At 41.2% G+C, this 11,046-nt stretch overlaps 1 protein-coding gene across 9 annotated transcripts in view; it reads left to right on the forward strand.

Annotated features, from left to right (window-relative positions):
- R3HDM1 (R3H domain containing 1) overlaps positions 1–10,491 on the forward strand; it is an 81,526-nt gene extending 71,035 nt beyond the window's left edge. For all 9 annotated transcript variants that reach the window (XM_053405448.1, XM_053405466.1, XM_053405472.1 and 6 more), the window contains 8 exons: positions 325–479; positions 1,437–1,585; positions 4,635–4,738; positions 5,920–6,089; positions 6,696–6,846; positions 7,097–7,179; positions 7,849–7,933; positions 9,057–10,491. In XM_053405448.1, the coding sequence (XP_053261423.1) occupies positions 325–479; positions 1,437–1,585; positions 4,635–4,738; positions 5,920–6,089; positions 6,696–6,846; positions 7,097–7,179; positions 7,849–7,933; positions 9,057–9,421 (1,262 nt within the window). In that variant the 3' untranslated portion in view covers positions 9,422–10,491. The remainder of the gene's footprint in view (positions 1–324; positions 480–1,436; positions 1,586–4,634; positions 4,739–5,919; positions 6,090–6,695; positions 6,847–7,096; positions 7,180–7,848; positions 7,934–9,056) is intronic.
- Positions 10,492–11,046: the final 555 nt, after the last annotated feature.

Below are 11,046 nucleotides of genomic sequence, written 5' to 3' on the forward strand. Positions count from 1 at the left end.
TATCTATAGTGCCCATTAGATGTTATAACACTGGCATGGGAGCTCATTTTCCTGTGAGTTCAGTCAGTGCTACTGCTGTGACATCTGAAAAGGCCCACAATTATACGAGCAGGGCTATTGACATGGATCTTACTGCACAGTTGTTGACAGATCCTGTGCAGTTATCCCTGCCAACCTCATGCTGATCCTTTAAACATTACAACATATTTGTGCAATAAACCCACAGATTCCTGTGCTACAGCTGTAGCATCTAAAGGGAACTGGGGTATAAATATGTTTTGTTATAACATGTCAAAATGAATAATAATATTTCTGTATTTGCAGGTTACCAAGTTATGCCTAACCAGCAGCAAAACTACCAGGGTTTAGTTGGCGTCCAGCAATCTCAGAACCAAAATCTAGTCAGTGGCCAGCCAAACAATATTGGAAATCAGATCCAAGGTGTACTTGTTCCGTACCCACCTGTGCCATCTTATCAAGTAAGCTATTGTCTGTTGTTGTCTTCTTATTGCAAATGTGAAATATAATTGATTCTTTTTTAAAACACTGAAGCTTTGCCTAGTCAGGACTAAGGGTGGTTGGTCACTTTTGGAACAGGGTTATCACAAATGTATGCAAACTTCATTCTTAACTGCCGCAAAATGGTTTGTTGAAGTGAAACATTTTATTTGTAGACTAAAGCTTCACAGTTACTCAGTTTGGATTTTAAGCAATGGAGAAATTTTGCTTACTCTGTTTCCAGAGATCAGCTAAGCCCATTTGCAGAACAATCAAGGTGCCCGAATACAGTGTGTCACGTCTTTCTGCATATTAGTTTTGTGTAACATTCGCCTACCACTGTTCCACATCGTTTTCATAGGCATCTTGAAGAGCCAGAGTCTCTGGAAAATCCTCTCTGCCATTCCACAGGCTCTGCTCAAGAGTGAGACCTAAGACTTCCTCTGAGCTAAACCACTTGAAATTGTATGTAGGGGCTGCTGGAAAACTAGAACCAGGGAGAATGTTAGGCTCTGGAAGGCCCTGACACCTAGTTTTCTTTGTGAAGGGAATTGCTTTGTATGGATGAGAACTCATTCATGTTGGACCCCTACCTATAATTTGAAGCATTTCATCCTAGTGATAGGTTTTTGTCTCCTTGGTAAGTACTAGGCTGTCTCTTTTGGACCCGAGAAGCTGTTGTCAGGATGGGTATTTATGGACCTTGGTTTACAGCAGGACTGGCGAATGTGTGGCCCTCCATTTGATATTGGACTCCCTTCTTCCATCAGCCCCAGCTAGCATGGTCAATGTGCTGGGATTATGAGAGGTGCAGTCCAGCAACTTCTGGAGGGTCACTGGTTCCCTGCCCCTTGTTTACTAAACAGGTTGTCATAATAAATGTGTCGGTTCTTTTTAAAAAACTTTATTAGGTATCCTAATGTACTTCTAATCCTCAGGTTTCAATGGCTCAAGGTTCCCAAGGAATGTCTCAGCAGACATATCAACAGCCAGTTGTTATTCCCAGTCAGTCTAACCAAGGACTATCCACATCGGGAATGCCAGTTTACTACAGTGTCATTCCATCTGGACAACAGAATAATTTAAGGTGAGTTTAACATTATCATTTTTTTAAGAATGGATCATATTATTTGTATGCTGCTTTTCCACAAAATGGTTGTGCTCAAAGTAGCCAGAATCCACAAGAAAAAAAGGCAGTAGGAAAAGCAGTTCATTAAAAAACTTATTGGTCTTTAGTAATCTGAGCTGATGTATTTACAAGGATTTGAAATACAATTTCCTACATAGAGGCTGTTTTATTTTTATTATATTATTAAAAGAGAAATGTCTGGTGGTCATTTTAGTAAAGAAAAGCTGTAATTGTGCAGGGCATGTAGCTCAGTTGGTTAGAGCGTGGTGCTGATAATGCCAAGGTTGCATTTTCAATCCCTGTAAGGGACAGCTGCATATTCCTGCATTGCAGGGGGTTAGACTCGAAGATCCTCAGGGTTCCTCCCAACTCTTATGATTCTATGTCTGCTGAAACTTCAAAAACCATAAACTGCCTTCCTGGGCATAGATTTCTTTTCTCAAATTTCTTATTTTGCTCAGTGGATCTTAGACTTTATGGCAATATGCTCTGTGCCTTGTTCTCACTCCTCCTTGCAGGAAAATTGCAACTGTGCTTACTTAGGATGCAAAAAGATAATACATTTTCAAACTGTACGTACTCCCTTTTTTCCGGCACAGAAACAGCCCAGCTTTCCCCACAGCTTCACAACACAATGGGGAGTTAATCATCAGCATTTTAAATGCCGCTCTTGGCTGTCTGTCTTGCCCCTCCTCCTCCTAGTCTTAAGATGTGCTGTTCACCTTTTCAAAAGGTGAGAGAGGAGGAAAGCACAGCATTAAAAACAGTCCCTTAAAACGAGCAGCAAAGCTGCTTCAAAGATGTGGGTCTGAGTTTGCAGTTTCGAACTGATCAGCATTGTGCATAGCCAGCTTCTACTGTGGAGCTGGTTACCTCTGACCTAGATCCCAGACAAGGAATGATATATCTGTATATAACAGGCATAGGCAAACTCGGCCCTCCAGATGTTTTGAGACTACAATTCCCATCATCCCTGACCACTGGTCCTGTTAGCTAGGGATGATGGGAGTTATAGTCCCAAAACATCTGGAGGGCTGAGTTTGCCTATGCCTGGTATATAACATAGTGAATGCATTTTCTCACTATGCATTTCTTAGGTCTCTGTGCAATCCTGGTTTCTTGGAAGGAGTTAATTTGGCAGCAGTCCAAGACAAGTAGGAGATTTACCTATGCTATCTGTTTCACTTACGCCAGTCTGCTGGTGACCTGTTCTAGCTTTTGTAAAATTATAAATATATTTATTTACAACCCACCTTTTCCCCAGACCAGGACTCAAGGCAGCCAACAGATAAAAACACAAAAACACAGATAAGACAGAAAGAGGCTAAATACACACGAAATGTGACGTATTCCAGTGAACCTTTGCATCCAACCAAAGTGTATGTGTGAGGGGGTTGTGTAACATATGCAGTACCTCGTGCCAGGCTCAAATTTTACTCCTAATTGTGGCGTTTCATTTGCACCATCACAAAGAAGGTTGTGATTTAAACAGTGGGAGCTGACAGCAAGCCACTTTGTGGTTCAATTGGATTTATTCAAGCATTTAACAAATACATAGTTGTTCTAATGGCATTCATTTAGTTATTATTACTAGCGGTACTACATGGATGGATGAAATGATCTGATTCTTATTTGAGTGCTAAGAGGCAAACTAAGATGTCTCAAAAGTGCAATCCTGTACGTGTCTACTTGAAGGTAAAAGCCCCACGTAGTTCAAAGGGGCTTACTCCCAGGGTAAGTATGCATAGGATTATAGCCCAAGTAGTGTGGTGTATTCTTCCATTGGTCCAAAAGGTATATTTTAGCCTGTTACCTGCTCCTGTTGTGTTTGTGGAACCCACGCCCTACCATTTCCTCTCCTTTAGCTATGAAATACATAATGCAGAACTTCTTTCTACATATCATCCAATGGATTTCTGCATTAGGATGAATCAATCTGATTTGTGACAAATGAATAAACCTGTAATTACTCCCTAATGACAAAACAGACAAAGTGTTTTAAGCAGTACCTGCAAATGGACACCGAGAGATGACTGTATCCTATGGTTGTACTTCACAAACATGGATATGCCACTGGGCAGAGGGTAAAGTATCAACACAACATTAGTTTCCCACGTAAGGCCAATTTCTTTCCCTTATCAAGTAAAATGGATGGGTTTCCAAGGATGAAGCAATAGTATCCTGCACAGCTCTTTGGTCATCTGCAGTTATTCTGCAGAAGTACTGCGAAATAGATTTTGAGGTCACCTTGGTGAAGAGTTCTGACTTCGTTTATATTCCCTGCAAAACAACAAAAAAATCTTGCCTGTAGGTTATCTTTGTATCAGTTCTATTTGATATTTAGGGTTCCTTTGATCTTTGAGCGTTGTGCTTTGAAAGCAGCTTTTATTTTTTTAATGTCAGCAATTTGCAGTAATGTGTTGCATTAATGGCAATCTTCAAAGCCTGGTCACCTTTCCAAAAGCCACACCATGAATAATTCACAAGAAGATTAGAGAAACGAGAACAGTCACTAATTTTTCCCCCTATGGCAACTGTTTCACCCTCTCATCTTAATTTTTATTAGTATAAATTGTAAGTAGGGTTCATTCCTCCCCCTAGAGCTTATAAATCTTTTCAAATTATGAAACGACAAACGAATTGTAAAATGGCAAAAAAGGGAAGGAATAACAACGTGCCCAAGCAGTCTGTAGGATAACCACCTTACACAGGTTTGGCCGCTTTCTTCATCCTGCAGGGGCCAAGGAGGAGGGCTACAGCTAGCCAGCCCTGTGCCACCTCTTTAACTATTTTGCCAGGATGGCAGGTGTATGAACTAGCATACTAGTAGCAGTACTTTCTGTAACAAGTAAATTATGTATTGGTTCCCCTGTTCAAAATCAGATCGCATGCTTACAAGCGGCTTTCACAAATTTCAGGTATCCTGGCTGAGGTCTACAGTTTGCATTTAATACACGGTGTTTTCCTTCCTTCCTTCTCTCTCCCCCCCACTGCCCGCCTTCTGCAGCTCATCAGTAGCATATCTTCAGCCTCCTGGATCAGAGCAGATACCGTTCCCTAGGACAACCTCGCCCTGCAACTCCCAGCAACTCCAAGGACAACAGTGTGCAGGTGTGAAAAGAGAGTCGTGACCATTAGGCCCTTTCACTCTCTGATCGTGGGGCTAATTTTTTAAAAATAAAGACAACAACCTTATTTGCTTATCAATCCTAGTCCAGTGAAATTGCTTACAGTGAGTAATGCATGTACTGGATTCTAAGATTTGTTGAAGTTCATGAATGGAGACTTGCCTGCCTTCTTATCGCCACACCCCTCCAGGCCCCGTGACCCCTGAGAAGCCCTATCAAAAAGGCCAGGGGCACCCTTCCAACCAGTGTGGGATGGCATGCATCAGGCAGGGGTGGGCCTTCTGCTGGGGAAGTGGAGTTCACCAAAATTAGACAGACCTCTTCCTGGCGGCGGCAGCAGCCACTGCCGCCACCAATGAAGTGGGCATTGGGGCAATAATGTCAACTGTCTGCTCTCCTGGCCTAAAATATTTTTGCTGTTCTGGCCTAACTTACCTCACAAGGTTATGGAAAGAATGAACTTGAGAAGGAGAGACCATATGTGCCACCTTCAGTTCCTTCAAGGAAGGGAAGGAGACGAATGAAATAAGGATCCGTAAAGCAGTGGGTGCCCAGCATATCCTAGGTCTGGCTTTTGTGTTTAAAGCACCCACAAAAAGTTTCTAGTAAATCCTTATAATTTCAGAGAACAATTGGTACTTTGCATTGTGTACTTGGTGTTCTTAATGGAACTGTAAAAAGAGGAAGAAAAAGAATAATAGCTTAACAATGTGCTCTGGGTTTCTAAATGTTATTAGTTGGGATTTTGGAGATTTGTTTCTTTAGGAAATATATAAAAAAATAAAAAAAATGTCCAGTAGCACCTTAGAGACCAACTAAATTTGTTCTTTGTATAAACGTTCGTGTGCATGCACACTTTTTCAGATACACAGATACCTGTTTCTTTATGAGCTATAGTCCCCCCCCCCCTCAGGAAAACTGTTGTGCAGTAGACAGAGTATATATAAAAAGTAGGTTGGAGGGCTGCAAAATTGCTTCCAACATGTACAAAAGCCCTGAATTGTGTCTCACCCCATCTTCATCTCTGACATTGGTGGATTACGGAGTGGAGAATTTGCTGGTGGCCTTAGCAGGTGGCTGGGTTAATGTGACTGGAAGCAATCTTTAGGAAGGTTGGGGTAACTAGGAACTTAAGCACCCTTCTTTCCTAATTTTGTTTTGTAGCAGTAGCACCACCACCAGGTGGAGGAATGGTAATGATGCAACTCAGTATACCCAACAATCCTCAGCCTCGACCCCATTCACCTCCCCAGTGGAAACAAAATAAATATTATTGTGACCATCAAAGAGGGCAGAAGTCAACAGATTTTGGCGCTTTGGACAGCTCTACACAGGTATTCCATTTTGATGTTTTAAAAAGGGGGGAGCATTCATTTCATCATTTTCAGTGTGTAGTAGGTTTTTTAAAATATTTATATACCTAAATATTATATATTGTGGAAACGACTAAGAAAGTTGTACAGGTCGCCAGTAGAAAATTGCCCCTTTTTTTGGTATAACCAGTGGTTCCTGTGTCTTCGCCCACACGCACCACAATATTGGCTGGCCTAGTGCTGCAGCAAAAGGAACAGCACACTAGTATGGGGCACAGTCTGTCCTTCAAATGGTATCCCCAAAAGGTTTCCTGACTTACATGTCTAGGAAGAGGGGCAGAGTATTGTTTCTTGCGTTTAAGCATCTTGCCAGTCACAGAAGTAGTAACTTTGTAATGGGCTTGTGATTTTATGCATCATAGTTGCATAACAGAGAATCATCTCTTTATATGAAATGGAAAATGAGAAGATTTCAAAATGCACAAATTCACAGTTCACTTGCAGTCTATGAAACTGATATTCACAAGGGCCACCGCCCCCCACCAAACAAACTTGAAAGGGTTGTTTTCATCTATTCTCGTAAACTCAGGCATAATGTTCTCTTTCCTTTTTTGTTTTCTTTTAAAGTTGCAGCATAGTCCACAAATAGGTAGTCCTGTCACCTCTCCAGCCCAGTCGCCAGCGCCAAGTCAGCTGTCAAACATAAAGAACATCCGTCCCACGTTAACACCTCTTCCTCTTGTACCCCCATTCTCTAGAGCCTTTGTTCCTGGACAAGGTAAGAACTTGATTACATTTTTTACTTTTTTTAATTCACTTGGAGAGTCGAATTTTAATGTTTCTCCTAAGGCATGTTGACTTCCCATGAATTTGGAATTGACTCCATCCTAATTAACTGCTGTCAGTGCAGCTTCATTGACTTGGAATATCGATACCATTGCACAGAAACAGTTAATTGCATTTGTTTAGAATTATTTAGAATTGATTGAGCAATCTGAAACCTAAGTTTATTTCTATGTCTTCTTCAGGAGATGCCAGATATCCCTTACTCGGTCAGCCGTTGCAGTACAATCCTCCAGCTCTGCTACATGGGCATGTAGCAGGTCCACAGGTAGGGAACAGTAGGGAACAGCCCAATAATTTGGATGTCACTTGTTTGTAAGTCAGGTTCATTTTATAAATGGGAAAGAGAGATTACCCGCTTTCCTAAAAAAAATGAATTGTTGACGTTAGTAAAAAGTAGGAGCAGCTATTTTGAAATAAAAAACATGCATAAGTGATGCTCCAGTTTGGGGTGGGGAGAACCAAGATAGTTTCATTACAAATTAGGCTAGACAAAAATGTCCATTGTCAAAATGAAACTGCATACTGTTACAGATTTCTCTATATGTTTGCCCTCTGTGTCTTAAGTTGAAACCCAGGTTAAAGACAAGTTTGGGGGTAGTAAGAATCTAGGCTTCACCTAGAACTACTGCCATCTTGCAAAGTGTAGAGGTGCACTGTGCTGTTTGGATCTCAAAGAGGGTTCATTGACCAATTGCTCCAGTGCAATTATTCGAGTTCTTCTGGAGTGCAAGTAATTTTTGTCAGTGTGCCACTTCATGGGTTCAAATGGCACAGCACTGCACCTATTGCCAAGTAAAACATTTTCAAGAAAAGGAAGCAGTTGTTTATCATTTGCTCCACTTAGATGAATTGTGTCACACCCTGCATCCCTTGTGGGAGGTAAAAATCAACCTCTGATCATTCTTTGTGTATGTCTGACCCCTCTCCCTGGTAGTGTCAGCCTGGAAGCAGACATGGGAACCGAGGAAGAAAGCCAGCCAAAAAGGCTGCTTCAACAGACCTTGGTGCAGGAGAACCAGGTATGTGACGTATTGTAACTTTGATGCAGCTGAACTACTAGGAAGGTATATTATGCCTGTTACCATTCTATCACAGCTCTCTAGGTCTAAATGTCGTCTGGAGATGGATTCAGAATATGCCACAGCAATAAGAGGTGTGATAGGTTACCTGTCCAAAGTGCTTTGCATCTGTGCTCAGATTGTGCGAGCTACTGCTATTTCCCTATCACCATGATCACATTCATGATCTTAAGCTGATATTGCATAGTATGCTTTGTACACGTGCCCCTCTCTGTGATGAAGAGCCAGAGTACATTTTTTGTTTTGAAACTGCTGCCATATCTGGAATGTGTCTAAATCTCATTGGAGAGCTTTTTTTTAACGTACCTGTAACGGAGACAGAGTTTGTGAAAGACTCTTGCAAGAATCACAAAGTGACATTTCTGTTCCAGCAGATTGTGTGTGTGTGTGTGTGTGTTTTAATTTGTAGGGTTCCTGCCATGAGAGGGGAAAGCCAAATATTATAATTTGGGTTCCTGCTGGAAATGCTGGTTCTCACATTCAATTTGTTGCAAAATAGCAGATATTTTTGAAGTTGGTGACTATTGCTACTACTTACTGAAACCCATAGCCACTTAAAATTTACTGGGTAATCTCTAATTATGGCATTGGGTTGTCAGAAGGGAATCTGTCAGTAGAAAAGGGAAGGAGACATTTCAGTGATCCTCCCAGCACCCCTCCTAAATCTGCTTCAGAGAGTCCCACTAATCAATTCCCTCCTGCCTAAGGACCTTCACCACTGGATACACTGATCCTGACATTAGTAGCCTCAGGCCATGTAGAAAACTTGGCAGTTAATAGATTACCTTTTCTCTAGGTATTGAGAGGGTGTGGTGGCCCTTGTCATTTCATGTCCATATGCTGCACCTTTCCATTCAGTAAGTTTTTAAAATAGCTGCTGCACAGCTATTGATGTCTCATTTGTCTCTTCTTGATAACAATGGGCATTATTGAATTGTTAGTTCAAGGAACTGGGTTGATTGCCAGCCAAGCACAAAAACTTGTTGGTGGGTCTGGATCTGGATACCATAGGCATTACAAAGCAAGCCATTTTTAATCCTGCATGTCTTTTTCCACCCCTCAGTTGTAGGAAAAGTCTTAGAAATTACTGAACTGCCAGAAGGAATAACTCGTGCAGAAGCTGAAAAATTATTTGTGGAACTTCTTAAAGTTGGTGCCAAGATTCGGTGGCTACGGGATCCCCAGTTCCTACAGGTGCAACAGCAGCAACACCATCACTACTGTGGTAGTGGAGATAGTAATGTGAACGCTGAACCTTCCAAACTTAGTGACTTGGCATCTACGTACACGGTTCTAGCAACGTTTCCAACCATGTCTGCAGCCCAAAATGCATTGAAGAAACAAAGTAATTCACTGAACAAGTTTAGGCTGAGAACAAGCAAGAAGCACTACGACTTTCACATTCTGGAAAGGGCTAGTTCTCAGTAACAGCTACGTCATTGAACATTCAGCCTTTATCACTTCCATGTCCTTATCTCCTCTACTTGATTGGCTTGATGTTTATGGGTTTTTGTTGTCTTCATAAAAGACTCCTTGGATGTCATGTGACAGTAAAGCCTTTGAAGAAAATAAGCCCAGTGATCCAGGAGAAGATGCAGAAATAAACACGCAATTTAAATCATCAACAACAAAGTAAAATACTGCTGTGATGTGAAACGGACAGGCAGCCTTCTCTGAAGAATGCTGTTGAAAACACCCCTTTTGTAGTAGTTTCGTTTTATATTTCTGAATTCTTGTATCAGATCCAAAGCTCTGTTGTACAGCGAACTTTTGTTCATAAGGAAAAACCATATTCTTACGTGTATTTTGTAATCCCTTTGCACACAGCCAGCACACTTCTATCAGTTTAAGGGCAGTGATCTGGGGGAGGGAGGGAAAGAGAAGCGCTCCTAAGGAATTTCACTGTGTTTCTAGCCCAGTATGCCAAAGGGCAAGGAAGGTAGCATATTTCTCTTCCCCTCTGTTCCTCTTCCAAGGGTAATGGAATCCAACAATAACTACTGAAGACCTTCTCCAGTCCTGCCGTTTCAAGATTTACTTTAGAGATGTGAACCTTTAACTGCCAATAAATTATATTCCTGAGCAGCTTGCTTCTGTTCCATCAGGATAAGTATTAAAAGGGGGGAAATGAGCACTGCAGAAAATTTTTAACTGGAGCCCATTAGTTTTTAATACACAGTGAGGAAATTAAATGTGACTCCCCCAAATGGCAAAAAAGTAAAAAAAAAAGTTTGCACTTTAATTGTGTTCCCATTGATATAGTTTTCTTTTTCTTTTTTTACTGTAAGAGTAATCGCATTTGATAAGTGCTGGAAACTTCTTAAGTGGTTTAAATATGTTTTTTCATCATTTGTAGAGGATCACTGGACATCAAATGATTCATTGCACATATAAAGGAGACACCTTTTCAATTTCTGTATAATTTGCAAGGCTGTACAATGTGTGCTGATGCAAGCCTTTCTTCAGTTTGGAAAAAAAATAAATGTTTACAAGTACAAGTTTTCCGGTGTACTTTTTTTTGTGAGCTTGAAAGAAATGAACATATTTCATAATGCAGTTGTAGATAGTCATAGCAGGCATCCTTAAGCATTGGAGGGTACCGGATTGGACTTCTGCATGAGGTAAGACTTCAATTAAATTGAATTAGTTCTGGCCGTAAATAGAGAAAGTAAGATCTTAGTAGCAAAGTCATACAATGCCCATTCTGTGCACAATTACTTGGAACTAAATTACAGTGGTACCTCTGGTTGTGAACGACATCTGTTCTGGAGGCCCGTTTGCAACATGAAAAGAGTGCAACCTGAAGCGCCATGTCTGCGCAGGTGCGCAGCACGATTTGGTGTTTTATGTGCGAAGCGTGATTTAGCCCTTCTGCGCATGCGCGAGTGACGAAACCCGGAAGTAACCCTTTCCGGTACTTCCGGGTCACCACGGGACGTAACCTGAAAGAACGTAACATGAAGCAAAAGTAACATGAGGTATGACTGTACATTAAGTTTAGTGGAATAATCTATGGTGGGTTTATAGCTTTAATGTAAAAACCTTTGTTGTAA

This window comes from Podarcis raffonei, chromosome 1 (assembly GCF_027172205.1).
Source record: "Podarcis raffonei isolate rPodRaf1 chromosome 1, rPodRaf1.pri, whole genome shotgun sequence".
Lineage (NCBI taxonomy): Eukaryota > Metazoa > Chordata > Lepidosauria > Squamata > Lacertidae > Podarcis > Podarcis raffonei.